This window comes from Amphiura filiformis, chromosome 14, assembly GCF_039555335.1.
Source record: "Amphiura filiformis chromosome 14, Afil_fr2py, whole genome shotgun sequence".
Taxonomy (NCBI): Eukaryota; Metazoa; Echinodermata; class Ophiuroidea; order Amphilepidida; family Amphiuridae; genus Amphiura; species Amphiura filiformis.
Genome location: NC_092641.1, coordinates 53,509,068 through 53,527,023, shown reverse-complemented (window position 1 = coordinate 53,527,023; position 17,956 = coordinate 53,509,068). Strand labels below are relative to the sequence as shown.

At 39.5% G+C, this 17,956-nt stretch overlaps 1 protein-coding gene across 1 annotated transcript; it reads left to right on the top strand.

Moving 5' to 3' along the window:
- The first annotated feature begins 1,082 nt into the window (after positions 1 to 1,082).
- LOC140169495 (monocarboxylate transporter 12-like) lies at positions 1,083 to 12,339 on the top strand. The gene is made up of 4 exons (XM_072192757.1): positions 1,083 to 1,287; positions 3,978 to 4,121; positions 5,495 to 6,337; positions 12,221 to 12,339. The coding sequence occupies exons 1-4, from the start codon at positions 1,083 to 1,085 to the stop codon at positions 12,337 to 12,339; spliced, it is 1,311 nt and encodes a 436-aa protein (XP_072048858.1).
- The last annotated feature ends 5,617 nt before the right edge of the window (positions 12,340 to 17,956 follow it).

Sequence of the window (17,956 nt, the reverse complement as noted above, 5' to 3'; positions counted from 1 at the left end):
GCCCAGGAATAATAGACAAAGGGATAGGCATCCCAAGTTACGTAACCAAACCGGAAGATGTAACCTAGGTCTAAACAATAGGCGCCATATTGCAGGAGGGTTGGAGTTCATAGAGGAAACGTTAAAGGTTAGTAGATTAGGTCACCCAGGGCACATCACTAATGTTGCAATACCGACAGGTGAAAACATTGATTTCTTAAAATTCTCCTATTACTAAATATAAGTATAGTACTTAACAAACCATTCTTTGGTGAATCTATGCAATATGACGGTAATTTTTTTAACATCTATGAATCAGCGCTTAAACATCTTCGTGATATTATTTTTTTGCGCATGGTCAAAGCATGCTCTTACGCTATCCACGGACTATCCGATGGAAACTTTAAAGCAACGATCATGCGTTAATATTTACAAAATGGCGAATGATGTAGCCTAGGTCGAACAATAGCGTGACGTAGTTCCCGACATTGTTCCTATGCACTTTCACCCTCCTGATGTCAAAGATCGGCGATCTTACTTTTCGTATATTTGCGTTGTTGTGAGATTGATAATCGAAAAAAGATAAGTAATAACTAACAGTGATACTTCCGCACACATTATGTAAAATAATAACATTAATTTACTTGCTACAGTATTCTGTCATGCCTATTCGCGATAACAATTATGATTAACAGTTCAATGAACAACTAATATGGATAGTAAAGCCTTTGACCTCAAACTTTGCAATTTAACCGAAAATGATCAATGTAACTGGCGGCGAAAGTGACACACATTTTGTGTATAGGCCTAAACATACTTTTTAGTATCACCTACGTGTATTCGTCATGGTTAACTTGCTATCATTCATGTATTCTGCGTCTCAGTCTTTAACTGTGGTAACCATTAGGCCTAAAGATTATTGCTGTAAAGAGTGGATTGGTATATTGAAAGCTGCATTATTATACGGCGTGATCTTTGCGTGAATTTGGACAGTGTCATAATTGAGGTAATTTTTCAATCTACCCAATCACCGGGTCTGTCTAAATCGACATTGTCTCTTATTTTTGCACGTTACCTGGTTATTGGACAAAGATTGAACCCAAATGTCGTCGACATCAAATCACCAGAACGTAGACAAAGGCTGGGCTTGGGTGATAGTTGGTAGTTCATTCTTCAGTCGATTACTGCATGAAGGTATCTTCAAGAGTCTCGGTGTGTTATTACCAACTCTTTCCGTGTATTTTGACGTTCCTGTTTGGGTGATTGGAAACACGATTTCTTTTATGGCTGTCATTGGAGGAATAGTTGGTAGGTTTGCACATTTTTGTTTTTGTATATTTTCGGGCGAGTGTTTTTTTTTACAATCCGACAATCCAAGGCGCACATCCTCACTCAAACCTAATAGGCCAATCAAATTAAGGGAAATCAGATGAGGGCTAAACCCAAAGAGCTTTTAATAGAAATAGAGTCGCAATATATTATATAATGCTGTGTTCGTTTGATGCCGATTAGATATTGAGACAGGCTATTCATAAAAGTGGTACCATTGTTTCGAACAAAGGGGTTCCGCCATTAAATTGGTCACTGATCCGGCATCATATTAACGCTCTACACAACAGGCGAGTATCAATAAGAGACCACAATACAGTCATGTGTAAGGACAGTCATGTGTGAAGTGGTACCATTGTTCTCACGTGCCCCAAATGTGTGCTTGTGTGGGTCTGAAGTCTGCAAAGGAGGCTTTAGCTGTCGATGCAATCATCTTTACCACCCACCTGACATTAGGCGCTTCATTTATATAAATTGAATGCTCTTGCTCATCGATTACACATTAGAATGTATGAAGGCTGCCATGTCACATATCTATATTACACTGTAATGGTAATCGCTATACGTATGCATGTAAGTTTAAGTATAGGCCTATAAAGGTTGTTTTTAAGAAATTTCCATTTAATTTTATTTTAAGAAGCAGATTGGTACATAAATAGTGGCGTACCCAAAGAGGGGAGGGGGGTTGGGGAGGGACAGATTCACCCCTGTGAGAAGTCTTGGGAGGGGAGGAGGGAGGAAGAGGAGAGGAGGGGGATATGGAGAGGGCTGGAGGAGGAGAGAAATGAAAAGATGAGAGGGCTGGAGGAGGAGAGAAATGAAAAGATATAATAAAGACAAGTAGATATATAGAAATATAAGGAAAATGATGGGAATGAGAGAGGGAGGGTGAGAGGGGACAAGAAGAGCGAGGGAGTGATAAAGTGTAGGCCCAGGAAAGAATAAGTACAGAGAAGGGAAAAGAAAGGAATGATGAATACCTTTAATAATAATTATTAGGCCTATATAATAACTAAACACATAACAGCACAGCGCAGCCATTCGATGATGTCAATGCCTTTATTCGTTAATTATACGTAATTAAAACGCCCAGTCAGATGTATTTCACACCTGCCAAACACAAGTCACCCAATTTCGAAAACTGGACGTTGAATGTACACTCCACTCTCATGAATATTGATTGGCAACATTTTCCAATATGTCAGCGCTCTAATCGGAAACAATAGAACAATAGACCCTGCAGAGCGTTGGCTAAACACACCGCAAATTGCAACAAAAACCATTTAATCACCATTCTTTTCAGAAAAGTATCAAAAGTCCCCAAAAGTCCAAGTAGAGGAACAGTGCCTAATTTGCATCAATCCAAAATGGCCGCTTATGCAGGAGTGATCAACATGATTAGAATATTCTATAGATTTACGATCCAGGTCTTTATTTTCGAGAAAAATTGTTTATAATTCATACACTTTCGCCATTTAAAATCTTATACCATATATTATCTCTCACCATGTAACAAAAAGTTTCTATTCTTGATGATCATTTGGAACATATTTGGTCATGATTGGCCGAATCATGTTATAATTATAGCTGTTGATTTTTTAGTTTTGTAATTCTTTGTAGCACATGGGCTATTTTAACGTGACTCCTGGCACGTTCGTGGAGTGAGAATAAAAATCCGTGCAGTGAGAAAGCAATCCGTTCTTTTTATATATTGATATTTGATATTTTGATACTATTCAAGTTTTAACAACTCTTCCTATCCCTTTGTACTGGAGCCAATCGCTGTTAATCCATGATGAATCCACATTTTTACTGTAGCGTATACGCGAACGCGAGCGAGACTAAGCGTTACGCGAGAGCGCAACCACTCAGACGCAGACGACGCGGACGCATCGTTGTTAATCGGTGATGAACAACGGTGAAACATGATTGAATCCCTAATTTAACCACACTAATGACTAGGAAATTAAACAGTTCCCTAGCAAGCACAAAACGTTTTACAGAAAACGTTTACCTGTCCTGGCACGTTTGTGCAGTGAGAATAAAAATCCGTGCGGTGAGAATTAAAAATCCGTGCTTAAAATATTTTGATACTATTCAAGTTTTAACCACACTAATTACTATGAAATTAAACCAGTTCCCTAGCAAACACAAAACGTTTTAAAGAAAACGTTTAAATGCTGGGTTATATAGCAACCTATAAATGTTTTCAGGACCATTATATAACCCGATATTTAAATGTTTTTATAGCGATTTAACATCTTTAACATTTGTGTGTTTGCTGAGTCCTCCTGCAAGCAAGACAAATCAGTGGCGTTGCTAGGGGTTGTGGCGGCTAGGGCAAGGATACAAAATGGCGGCGCCCCAAAAACGGAAATTGATTATTTGTTGACCCATCTTTTTTGCCCCGAGCGCATAAGAATCTAAAAAGTGTGTGGGGTGTGTGTCTGTGGGGGTAGTAATCAAAATTGTCAACAATTATCTAAATATTTTAAACACCATTTAAACATAGATAGCGAACATGTTGACACCATACGATATTTTTTAGTTGAGTTCTATTATTCGTTGACCCCGTTTCTTAACCACCGCCAATTCGGTACCCAATGTGGCGCCCAGGCAGACAGGCACGTCTTTAATATTCTCATCATATATATTTCATTGTTTTTCAGGTATTTTATCATCATCACTGGAAAAATCTTGGTCTCCAAGGTTGGTTGTCATGGCAGGTGGCATCCTAACTGGTACCGGGTTGATTCTTAGCTCCTTCTCAAATAGCTGGTCTCTGATTTCGCTCTATCTTATTCTGATGACAGGTAAGACTACTCTGCACAATTCCAAGCAAACATTACTTTACTGGACCAATACTGGACCCTGGTATTGGTCCAATAGATGTTTGCACACATGCGACCTGGGCCAGTACTGGTGCTCAACTGGACAAGTAAAAATTACCATTTTAAGCTTTTCATGACCCACACTCTCTTACCCACATGCTGGCAATTTCAGTCAGAAAATATAAATTTGTGCAGCTTAGTACCAATACTGATGCCGGTGTGCAAACATTCATTGGCCCAATATCGGTGTCCAGGATTGGACTTTATTGGCACAGTATGGTCCAGTACTACAAAGTTTGCTGAGTCAGTGAGTTGTCCAGCCACTTTCTCTTCACCGGGGTTGTTGCAACCCGGGGTGGGGAAACGGGGTTGTTGCAACCTGGGGTGGAGGAAGGGTCACTTGAATTTACAAGTACTTTTCATCCTCGTTAAAAGTAGACCCTCCCCAGGGTCCGTGAATAACGACTGGCAATGTAGACTTTGTACCATTATTAATCAACCCAAAACACGGACCCTCCGAATCTGCAGACATTGTACTCCCAATAAGTGGGTTCGGTGGGAAGTTAACTTTTACCGATTTTTTTCATTTATGATCTCAATTATAATAAACGCAGCGGTGTAGCTGGGATTTATTCAAAGGGGGCAAGCCTGTATGGGACGGGGGTCCAAATCCACCAAATTTCCCTGCACTTGGGGGAGGGGCCCAAATAGACAATTGTGGCCAGGCTTATTGATAATAATCGTATGGTATTGCATATCGTATTCTCCATCTCTCTGCCCCCTTCTCCTCTCTTCTCCCTCTCTTTTTTCCTCTTTCTCCCTCCTTTTTCCTCTTTTTTCCTTGCAGGAGGGGGCGGGGGCCCAAATAGGCAAATTTTGCCAGGGGGGCAATTGCCCCCCCCTGGCAACCATGGCAAAAACAGCCAAGTTAATTTTTACTCACTTCAACATTTCATCTTTCAAATCGGAGGACTTCATCAGATATAAATGATACTGGTTTTCGGTTCTTCTTCGTAAACATGGCTTAGGAATTATGTGCACTTCCCTCTGTTCGTGGTCTTGCTCCCTCTTCATTCCCTAGTCACGTTTGCGATAACCCTTTTAGAGACTGAAAAAGAGACTAAGAAGCAAACTAGAAGTAACGAGAGAGAACAGCTTTCAGATTACCATATCAGTCATATCTGATTAGTCTTCCGATATGAAGGACGAAATACTAGTATGGTATAGCCCATTTGTAGTATTGTATAAGTATTGCTTTTGTCAAACATCGATACATTGCCTATTTAGCTCGTTCCTGTGATTATACACAGAAATTCAAACGAAACCTCGCAAACGTTGAGTATTTTCTTTTTCAGGAGTTGGTTTACGCTATATAGTGGTCATCTTAATGAGCGTTCTTGGCTACTATTTCGACAAACACTTTGCTACAGCAACCAGCATTGCCATCTCAGGCACCTGTGTCGGTGTCATGATCTTCGCCCCTCTTACTCAGTTCTTCCTAGACCTGTATGACTGGCGAGGTGCTCTGTTCTTACTCGGGGCCATATCTTTCAATTTAGTACCATGCGGAGTGTTGCTGAAACATGACCATCAGGATCAAAAGTCTTACGAACCTCTTGAAAATTGTGGCAACGAGGCTATCAAACAAAGTGAAGACACAACTACAACCAAATGGACTTGTAGTTTATGTTGCGAGTTATTTTCGAATAAGTTGAGAAAATATTTAGAAAATTGTGAACTTAGTTTATTCAAGGATTCCCTCTTCTTGGTTTGGTTAAGCACAAATTGTTTATTGGAATACACTTGGGTAGGATGGTTAATCTACCTCGTCCCACATGCCGAAGACAAAGGTCTTTCTCCATATCAGGCAACAAGTCTTGCGACCTCTGGTGGAATCGGGTTCCTATTTGGACTCTTCCCGACTGGATATATCGTGGACAAGAATATTCCTCATTTTGGATCGAATGAAATTCGAGCTCTGACTCTTCTCCTTGGTGGTATAGCATTATTAATAGATCCTTTGTTCGATTCTATGGTGATATTAACTCCACTTTCAATTTTATTTGGGGCAGCCATTGGAAGTTTGAAAGTGAGTAGTTATTCCACTGCTAAGGATATCGATGGCGATCTGACACAAGTTTTGTCGTGGTTGTTTACTTTCATAGCGCTGGCAAAAGTAGCAAGTGGATTCTTAACTGGTAAGTTTACACAACGTCAGTATAATTGAAGACCTGAGCGCAAGAAGACCGTAAGTCCACTTGGCCCCTCAACATGTATACACTAAAGTTACGTATAGTTTCTTAGGGTTTTATAATGTTTAATACATGTTCCAGGGTGAAAACATCATGAAAGGTTGCGAAAGAATTGTTTTGGCCCCTGAACATGTATAAAACATTACCAAACTATACGAACTATGCGCAACTTTAGTGTATACATGTTGAGGGGCCAAGTGGACTTACGGTCTTCTTGCACGACCGAATTACAAAGACCAGTTTGCGCCTGACGTCAAGACAAAAGCGCGGCCTGATTGGTTGTTGACCTGCGCATTGAAACATTTTGGTCTGTTTGACAGGACGCACAAACTAGTCTTTTTAAATTCCGTTTTCACTTGTAGATGGCGTTCTTGGAAAGAAGCAGGACAACATATACATGATTGGGAGTGGCCTTCTCTCTTTTCTGTTTTTCCTAGCTATTTTCTTTTATTTCTTACTTTGTTTATCAAAGCTATCTAGGCCAGCATGAATTTTATTAGCCTACACTGGCTATCCAGGCTTGTCCAATTCTATGAGCTTGGAACGGTCCATGGATTTTTATGGATTAGCATGTGTCCCTCACGGACCAACCTGGGTAAACAAACAAACAAACAAACAAACAAATGATATGTTTTTCACTGCGGAAGGTTAAATCATTGTTTGTAGGGGTGTGTGGTTGGGTGCGTGTAGGGGCATGTATGGGGGTGCTAGTCATCTTGGGAAAGCCAGCGCCTAGATTTCGTCTTGGTTTGAAAGAATCAAAATCCATCATAGTCACTGCACTTTAATACAATGAGAGAAGATGATTCGCGCAACAGGATCTTATGAGAATCATTACGAGAATCGATTCTGTGATTCTCGTCGAAATCTAGGCCCTGCATGCCGAGCAGGAAGGAAAGCGGCCTTTGTCAGATCACACTGAGAAACTCCCCGGCATCGTTAGACTATGCCATAGTCGAATTTTGAGAAATTTAGAAATAGGCCTATGTTATCAATCTCGATAATATAATGTAATAAATAGTCTATAAAGCAAATCTAGTTGCCCTAGATGTAGGCATTCTAAGTGATCATTTGTGTCCTGCCTTACTTTTGTTTTTTAATATTTTTTGAAAGAGGGCTTCCTTCATGCCTACCAGTGATTTTCTAGCAGTCTGTTTTATTTTCATGATTTTGGAGAATTGCTCACGTTACTCACGAAAAATACGACTATGGACAAACGATTGCGGTTAAGTCAGTGACGCTACGATGAGAATAAAATTGGCTCCATCCCTTGACCAATCAGAAACAGCGAATAGTTTCCGTCTCGTCCATAATTGTACAGGGGTTCTTGTATTTGGCAAAAGATAATACAATTTATTTAAAGAAAAATCAACGGTGGTACAAATCGATCAAGATTATATTTAGTATTTACTGTGATAAATATCGAATAATAACCCAATAAATAAGAAATATCTGTATGGAAAAGTCAAATTATACAACGCCAACTATTTGTCATCCCCGTGGGAAAGTGCAGCAATTTATTTGCCAAAATCGATCAGCAGGAGAAAATACCCCTAATTTGCATATAGCATCTATCTTCAATTGGCCTGTTTACAGGTATCACGAACCTCACTTGTGTAGTGCACAAACCCACTACTGAGTGCAAAATATTGGCATGAGACAGGACATTATTTTTAAAAATAGGCCGGCAAGATCACATCACACCACAATGTTGACTTTTCTGTTATTTTAGGGGCTGGCATTTTTTTTTTTCGGAAGAGGGGGGTCATAGATTTTTGGAAAGAAAAATAGGGGGGTCATAAAATATTTGATGAGATAGTTTGTTTATTTTTAATTCAAAAAGACTGATTTCAATACAATTTTAGTCTGTTTAAGGGCTAAGGTGTATTGGTGGGGGGGGGGGCATAAAATTTTGTTGCCGAAATAGGGGGGTCGCAATTTTATTGACGCGAATGTTTTGTTAAGGGAAGAAAATGCCGGCCCCCGTAATTAGCGCTAGTTAATACTTCAGGTGCTTTTGATATTTAATGGCATGCCGAAAGACGGAAAGAGCCTCGTTTTGTGTGCCGTTTTGTCCGGGCCTTCATGCAGCCAAACCTAGCTAGCTACGTAACGCTCAAAGAAGATGTACATAGTCCCTATCACTGGCTACAAAGGCCATATCAAAATAATGTCTATCAGGTAAATAGTCATCCGAAATTCTAAAATAGCTACAAATATAGACGGATTAAGAGAGGCATGAACTAATTTTCACATTATTATGAAATATTTATCTTTAAAAAAATGATTACCACAATAATTTAATAATCCGCACAATCGTTCTCCATGTGTCGCGAATAATTTCTTTCCTTGAAGACAATATTGTCCCTGGCTAGAACTATCGATGTAAATGCGTTCATATTTTGCTTCCCAAGGTAAACTCAAATTGTGTGCTTCTTCTAGTCTGGGATTTCCCACCCGACAAAAAGTCCTAGCAAACGGTGCTGCTTTGGTAGAAAATATATTTCCCATATTATATCTAGTTGGTAGCTTAGGAACCGGGGGGGGCTAGATACTGAATCGCAGTTTTTTGTATCGCACCCGGCCTCATCAGCAGAATTCCCTGAAGAAGTCTCAGGTGATATTGGCCATGTCATGGTCCGTCTCTAAACAGCGGAGCTAAATAATTATGTTTATAAATTAATTTAGGTATATTTTTAGCCGGTAGAGACACACTTTTGAAGTTATTTACCCGATCAGGATTTATCCACACACGTACATTGTACATTATGTGTACACACACGACACGTGTATGAACGTATTTGACTGGTTCATCTACTTCATCACATATAAACAAACTTAAGGGATGTGGCTATAGGAACAAAGACCAAACAAACATATTCTTGTTTACGCCGTAATATTGTAGTATTTCAACCATTTTACAACTTCAGCTGTGTAACTTGCAAAAATTCCCGCTAAAAAGTGGTTCTTTGAATTTTTTAAAATACATTAAAAATCGCATTGGACTTTTCGTACTGATTATACTATAATGATTACCTGCCTATAATGTTCTGATCACACTATAGACTGGGATTATATATGTGACCCCATTGCCAGGCAATTTGTTCCTATTGTTCCTTGTCTGGAAAAATTCAGGGACCGTGCTTTTAAATAACCCGCCAGAACACAATAGGCCATTGACCTGTGTAGTGGTCATACGTTGTTCATTCGACCATAAAGATTTCTAGTCCCTCAGCAACTCATTAAAATGCGTTGCATCAGGTCAGGTATTCTATTATAATAATTCTAATCCTTTCTTTGAGGTGAATAGATAAAAGAGAGTTCTTGAAAAAACAGGTGTGATGTTGTAGATAATATATTATCATCAAAGTTGCTGGCATATAGGACATTTCGTGGAAGTGGCGCTTATTATATATTTCTTGTAAACACAATCTAATGTGGTACTCGCTACATGGAGAAGGTCGGTCTGCAAATGTCCAGTGCATGAAGCTATATAGTAGAGATATTATAGCTTCATGTTCAGTGTAAATCAATTAAAATACTATAGCTGGATATCAAAAAATCGTGATGCATTCCTTCTTGTTATGGACGATATTAATTTTGATATTATTGTGACAAAATCCATTCCCTTCTCAATTGAGTCTTAGGCTTTCTTTTCTAAAAATAAATCATAGGGCCTAAAGGCAATTAAATATGGGCTAAACCCATATTCGGTATGCGGAAAGTTTTCATAGTCATCTATTACCTATACCAGGGGTCCGCAAATAGCGTGGCTTCCCGAGTGGCGCGAGGCGCCGTTTAGATTTAAAATAAATAAATAAATAAATAAATTCCCATGTTCTCCGTGTAAAGACAGGCTAAAATAGTGCAAAATATTGCACCAAATGGCGTCATTTGCACCTCAACTTAAAAAAACCAACAACGATAACTTCACAGGGGGGCACCCCTCTGACTCCCCCGGCCGTGCTAAAGCACCGCGAAAGCTGCTTCGCAGCCATTGAGTGGCGCTTTTCAGTCTTTTATTTCATGTGGCGCTTCGGGGCGCTTCAACAAACCTATTTGAGGAAGCCTGACCTATACCAGTTTTCACCCCGCAGTGGCAGTGACGTCAACGCGTTGAAGCAGCTGTTTCGCTCGCGCATCTATGCGGCGTCTTTAAGCGCGTGCGAGTGTACACCAGCGCTTTGATCGAACGCTAGGGAGTGTAATGAAATTCATACAGTGCTGATGTCACTGCCATATCAGTAGCCTGAATCCTTCTGGCCTCTAATGACGGCGTCTTTATTTACCCACAATCCGTCACGTTGCCTTATTCACCAACAGCACAACCCGATGACCGTGCGTAGTTGTTGAAAACTGAAGGATCCAGTCTACCACATCAGGGTGAAAATGGTATAGCTTATCGCAAACCAGCCAAATTTGTATATGTTTGAATAGCTATAGAATACCCGTGAATATAGTGTCAGAAACTCTCACACATCTTGGGATAACCTTGTCATTAATGTGAGACCGAAAGCAACGCCATTTTGAGGATATATTTGAACATTGCGAGGGAAAACATTGCGGTAAAAGTAAGTTAATCATGAAAATCGTTTAATTCTAATAATATCAACCAGTAACGGACACTTAGCCAAGACTATGTGAGAAGTTTGGGGTATGTAAAGCATTTTCTTGTTATAAAAAACAAGGAAAAAGCAGTCCAAAATTAAACAACTCGATATTTTAAAAAAGTACATTTTGAGAAGGCCGCGCCTACGCTGGTTCTTTTAATTCTAGTTCAAAATCTGTTCATCACCTGCAGTCCGATTTGGTATCTATGGTTTCATAAAAGTATTGGAAACTCTTTTGGATGGTATTTTCTTTTAAAAAACGATACTGTTAAAAATATCGGTATTTATGCCAGCGACATTTCTATTATGTAAAATGCATTGAAAATTGTCGGCTAAAAAGTGCATAAAATAAAATCGCGAACAGTAATAGCAACAACAACTATCTACATTCCAAGCGGAAACGCTTTTCAAAAACATACCACCTTTTTCGGGCAATCGCTGAAACCGAAATATGAAATTCTAGGCCATCTGTAAAAAGTGCGTGAGCAGAAATGACCATGAACTTGGGTCACCGAAATAAGTGTTTATATTTGTGTCAGGCCTTTCATAGTGATACAACAATTAGCCCCCAATAATGGCTTTCATTTGAACCGTTATTTGTTAAACTGCGATTTTTACTTTTTGAGAAATCAATGAATGTATCAAAAAACTTTTCGAAAGTCGATTTAAAATGGCCTACCGCAAGTTTTACCGCAAGAGAGCCAAACACCACGGGAACAGCATAAAATGAGGTCACAATTATGCAAATGAAATTGATTACTATCGAGAAAATGGTAAGGCCCCGCCTACACAAATGCTGCATCACAATTGGTTAATTTATATGAAAATGCATTACATCATGCTATTCTTAGTAGGCCAAAAATCCGACATTCTTGCCATAGGGGCCTGTGTTAAGCATTTTGACCGCAATCGAATGTCAGTAGTCCACTTGGGTATCAAGCTAACAGAGGGCGTACGGTGACTGAATAGATCAGGAAAATCTATCAATTGTGCACACATTCGGAGTTTTAAATTCAAAGGTAATTCTGAATATGTACAATGGCAAGTGGACTACGGAGAAGTCTACGGCATCGTCGGAGACACTGCGTATAGAAATGCAGATAATATGCGCTCTTGTCCTTGAAAAAAGTCTAAATGTGTGTGGAAGCATATAGTTTAGTAACTAATTATCCATGTCCAATTAGCAGATTAACCAAATTATTTCGTTTTGTCTTTACAGGTTGGCTGTATGAATACACCCAGAGTTACGATGTATCATTTGCAGTTCTTGGCTCTGTTATGCTCTTTGGATCACTTATACAAACACTCTACGTTGTGTGCCATGGAATCAAGAACTAAAATAACGGATATCTACAACCCTGGCAAAGGCCACTGCTGCCGAAAGCATTACGGGCCTACAATCAGGGAAATTAATGTTCGCAAAGGCCTACTCTGGCATAATAAAATGTAAATCGCCACCTTTCTCCCACAATTCAATGTTGATGAAAGTACTTGGCTCTCCAGCCTCCCTGGGAATGGGGAGGAAAGGGGAAGCGGAAGCTTTGTGTTTCTCATCAAACATAGTTATAGGCTACTAATTTCACTGAACTATCAGAGCGGCAGTGAAGAGTTCTAACATATTGTCAAGGTGTGCCAACTATTTATTTCCTTCATTGCAGCCTTTCAACAAGGCTTTGCCTGGAACCCTGTATTGGGAGTGTCATCTATCTTATTGTACAGCGTGTCCCAAAAGTAACTTAACATTGTGAATTGGCCATATCTCAAATATTTCCTACTTCATTCCAAAATGGAGAACATATTCATATAGATTGATCTTTTAGAATTATTCTGATACCAAAAACAGCATTATTGATGACCCTTTGACCTTACTGTGCGACTGTACATATGTGTGTATCAAACCCACAAAAGCAAGCTCATGTGAATTCTTTGTTCAAGAACATGAATGATGTGCTTCCCTGAACAATAGAGTTGGTTCACTCACTGCGCACGCTACATTTAGGTATGAACATTCATGGATTACATGGCTTAGCGTAAGCGTGACTGCTGTTTTAGATTATAATTAGGATATATTGACAATATTAAACTTTACTTTAAAACAGTTGAAGTGAAGATGAATTTCCTATAGATCAACGGATTCAGGTCGTATATGGTTCTTTGCCGAGACAAAGTCGGACAAACTCACTGAAGCAATGTTTAGGGAACAGTTTAATGTAAATTATGCACAACCCAGCCGAAATACAATCCAGCAACTAGTGCTGAAATTCCTATCAACTGGATCTGTTCATGATCTACTTCGGGCAGGACGTGGAAGAACAGGAAGATCGGCTACAAACATTGATGTCATACGAAGAGCGGTGGCGAAAAGCCCAATGTGATCAGTACGTCGACTTTCAATGGAGAACAACGTACCGCGTACAACTGTTCATCGAATCCTCAGAAAAGATCTTAAGTAGTTTCCATATAAAACCCAGATAAAACAGAAAATGAAGATTACGCATTGAAAACAAACAAACAAACAATCAAACAAACACAGCCAAATTAAACAAAACAGATTTTAAAATGATAACACGTTATATCGTGTTCACGTCTCAAATGACGAGACTTATTTTGCGTTTATAAAAGTGGGTTTTACGGTACGGTAGATATCCATTAATTTCATGCCAAAGGGTCATGACCACATAGGCATGTTTGGTATCATAACATTTCTAAAAGAATTATCTACATACTGTGCAATTTTTGTAACAACACTATTAACCCAACGCAAGTTATGGCAAATTCACAATGTTAAGGGACTTTTGGGACACCCGGTACTAGTGCTTCCTGTCGCGCCTTTGGGTCCTTATAGCCATTTGATCTGTAATACCACACATCACATTTCCCAAAAGTTTTCCGATAGGCCTCAATTCCTCAAAAAGTGGCAATCGCAATTTAACAAATAACTGTTACAATGAAAACCATTATGGGGGATTAATATTGTATCTTAACAATAGGTCTGACACCAATTTTGGAGTTTTGTCCCAAATGCATCATAGGCATAGTCCTTTAGGCTCAAGCTCTTTTTTACAGATCGCCGATCATCGCCTGGAATTGCATATTCAGGTTTCAACGATTGCTGAGAAAAAGGTGACGTTTCTGAAAAGCGTTTCAGCTTGGAATGTAGATACCTATTATGGATCTTTGTCCGTAATTTTGATTTATTTTGTTATACACTTTAAGGGTCGCATGCGTATCGGTTGTTTAATCAAAAAACTAGCCACGTTAGTTCACTAGACTTTACTAAAACCACAGATAACATTAGAACAGAGCTGTGGGTTTGGTATTTTATTATTTTAAACTCAAAAATACTAAGTAGGCCTAAATGTTTTTCGTAAGTCATTGTTTATTCTGAAGTGTCCAATATTTTATTCTTGCCTTTTGTTACTTACTGATAATTTGAAGCAAGTGAATTTCTGTTTTCGTTTTGGAAAGTTATGTTAATTTCTGACATGAAAACCTGAGATGAGAGGATTAGTGCTAATCTAGACAAAAGAAGAAATTTTACCGTCTTAAATTCGCGGTAAGCTGTAGGCCTACGGCTTCAATTGACTTGCGTTTGGTGTAGGCCTAGGCCTACATATCATAATGCACTTACGTCTAGGCGTGAACTGGGGGCGTGAGTGGCTCGTAAAAATAGTCTAGCATTATGTTGTGATACTTTGTTGATTTGATGATGCGGAATTAAAGATTAATATTGTGAAGTTATATTTTGTTATCCGTCTATTTCTGTTCGGGTAGACTTGATCCACCAGTCCTTCAACTGCTTACGCACGGTCATCGGGTTGTGCTTGCAGGTGAGGACTGGTAACGATTGCGTTCGAAAAGTGTCGAGCGCACGCACTCATGAATAATTAATTAGTTGTGATCACGTGGGTGTAATAACTTTTTTATGAATGAATTTACTACGAAATACGATGAATGGCAAACAAATAAACAAGATATTTAAAAAAATAACAAATAAATAAAGTGTTTACTATTTTAACCGTATTTTAAATAATATTATTTCTATTTTATTGATTAAAAAATAATGTTACTTTTAAATAACAAACCAAGCAAATCATGCATTTTTGAGTTGTCACTCATCTCAGTCTCATTTTTGAGTTGTCACTCATCTCAGTCCCCATGCTCTTCGACTTGTAAAATAATAAAAATATGCATTAAACTTTTTGACTCGAGATATAAGGGCTGTGCAATAATTATGAGCCATGGGAGGAGGGTAAAATTGGGGGAGCAAGAAATTTTTGCCAAGCCAAAATGGGGGAAGCAATAGGGATCCCCAAAATTTGGCATGTTCAAGGGGGGGCAAAGATTTTTGGCGGGCCGAGAGGGGTGGGCAAGCGATTTTGGCGAGCCATTTGGAAATTTTACCCCAGGGGACTCATAATTATTGCACAGCCCCTAAGGGGGGGGTCGTAAAAGATTTAGTCCGCGATAGGGGGTCATAAAAAAATTCACTCCGGTCACCGACATATATGTGACCCCCCCTTCCGAAGAAAATGACATCCCCCTTAGATTATACGAGTGGGCCTAGGACTACGGTACGGGATTGGTAGTCAGTATAGTGTTACGGTACTGTAGTCACAATGTTACGCAACTTACGTCACACAACTAACGTGACGTAACTAACGTTGCGTTGCATCGTTAATTTACGCAACGTAACTTACGTTGCTTTGTGCAACTTACGTTGCATTAATTGCGTTGTTAAGTTACGCAACGTAACTTACGTTTAATGCAACGTAACTTACGTTGCGTTGTTAATGTATGCAACGTAACTTACGTTATGCAACGTAACTTACGTTGCGTAATTTACGTTGCATTGCGTTGTTAAGTTACCCAACGTAAGTGACGTTGCGTTGCGCAATTTATGTTGCGTCACGCAACTTATGTTGCGTCGCGCAACTTACGTTGCCTAATGTAAGTTACGTCACACAACTTACGTCACACAATGTTACGCAACTCACAGTGTTACGCAAGTTACGTCACAATGTTACGCAACTTACGTCCTAATAACAGTAGGATAACAGTAGGCCCACGGCTGTCCCGGCTGTAGACTACAGCAAGTGTAACACACTTCCCAGTGGGCACAGGTTAGGATTTCGACGTTGAATCAACGTTGATACAACGTCGAAGTTTCAACCTAACCTGATTTCAACCTGATTTCAACCTAGACGTTAGTTGAAATCGGGTTAAAATTTCAACGTTGATACAACGTTGAAATTTCAACCTGATTTCAACTAACCTCTAGGTTGAAATCGGGTTGAAATCAGGTTGAAGTCCATCAGGTTGAGGTCCATTTGCAAATACAACGTGATTTCAACCTGATTTCAACGTCGAAATTGATTTCGACGTCGACATTTCAACCTGATTTCAACGTGATTTCAACGTCAGTTGTGCCCACTGGGTTTGGTAACACCATGCATACATAACGATACGATGTGTGTATAATAGGCCCAGTCTTAGACTAATGTGTGTATGCGTAGACTACGGCAAGTATAATGCCTGCCCCTGACAGTACGGTACGATGCATGAGGGCCCAGCCATAGACTACGGTAAGTGTAAATGCCTTAATGGTGAAATGCGTGCAAGGCCCAGCCGTCTTGGAAAAGGTTAGGTAAATAGAATTACATGTACCGTACAGAGTCATGGTACTACTACTACTGCTATGCCTAGCAGGACCAGTATTTTGTCCTACATTCATGCAAAACATATCATGACAGGCTAGCTTAGGCCTATCATTCTTCTAGGCCTACTCACATTTGAATACTTTGTGGCTAAGCCTAAGCCATGAAGCCCGAGCCTAGGCATTCTAGGCCTAGTCATAATTCCGTTTGTGGATCTAGTCTTTGTCTTGTAAAATTGAGACTTGGAGATCCAACCCATGATTTGGCATGAAGACATGAACTTACTTTTTGTAACATGAAGAATACCATCCATTCGATTTCAAGTGCAGTGCAGCGTCTGATGTAGGAGACGTGCAGTTGCACAGCACAGTTCTCGGGGAGGCAAGTTACAATGTATTGACAGGTTGGCACTAAACTTTCACAGCGGGATTGACAGTCATGCAGTGACAAGCATACTCCGATTCAGACATGACAAACACTGGGACATCGTATTCATGCAATGCATGGTAATTTAAATCTGTAAACCAGCACCATCACGATCACACTGTTCATGCTTTTCCCCGGTGCTATTCATTGTAGGCCTATTCATGGTTTGATTTAATATGACATGAAGACCTGGGCGGGTTCAAGAACATGACAACATTCTGCTCTTCGTGCAGCATATTTGTCAATTATGCATGTCTGAATCTGATGTACATTGATGTATGCCATACTCAGGATACTATCATGCCATGGCATGATGGTATGCAATCATCATGATCATTCATGCATTCATGATCATCACGACAATGAATTTTTTTGTCTGTCTTGAGACCGTGCATGACTGAGCTTTCTGTAGTACTTACATGCTTAGGCGCCTAGCCTGCACTGACCAATGAATAACATACAAATCACTCGGTGTGTGTACAATCCGTATAGTTGAATTTATCAGGCTGCTTGTTGACAGTGCACATCCAATTCATGAATTGCAAACTAGAAAATCATGCCGATCGCCGTTTGTTTGGCACAAAAATGCCTCCTATTTTGCTCTAAAAGAACCCATGACTTCAGATAAACGGTCTAAAAGCTTCTAAAAGATAACAAGCAACGTCACCTTCAACTTCTCCAGCCAAAGTTTCACCATTGACAATCAGGTTTGAAATTAAACATATTTTGTTGTTTTTTCTATGCACTTTCACACAGACAAGCTGATGGCATCTCTCTGCTCTGATTTCACAAAAAAATTCAATTTCATGAATAATTAATCATGTAATCATCTCTTTTACAAGCCCTTACTGGCTGTACAACAAGTATTGCAC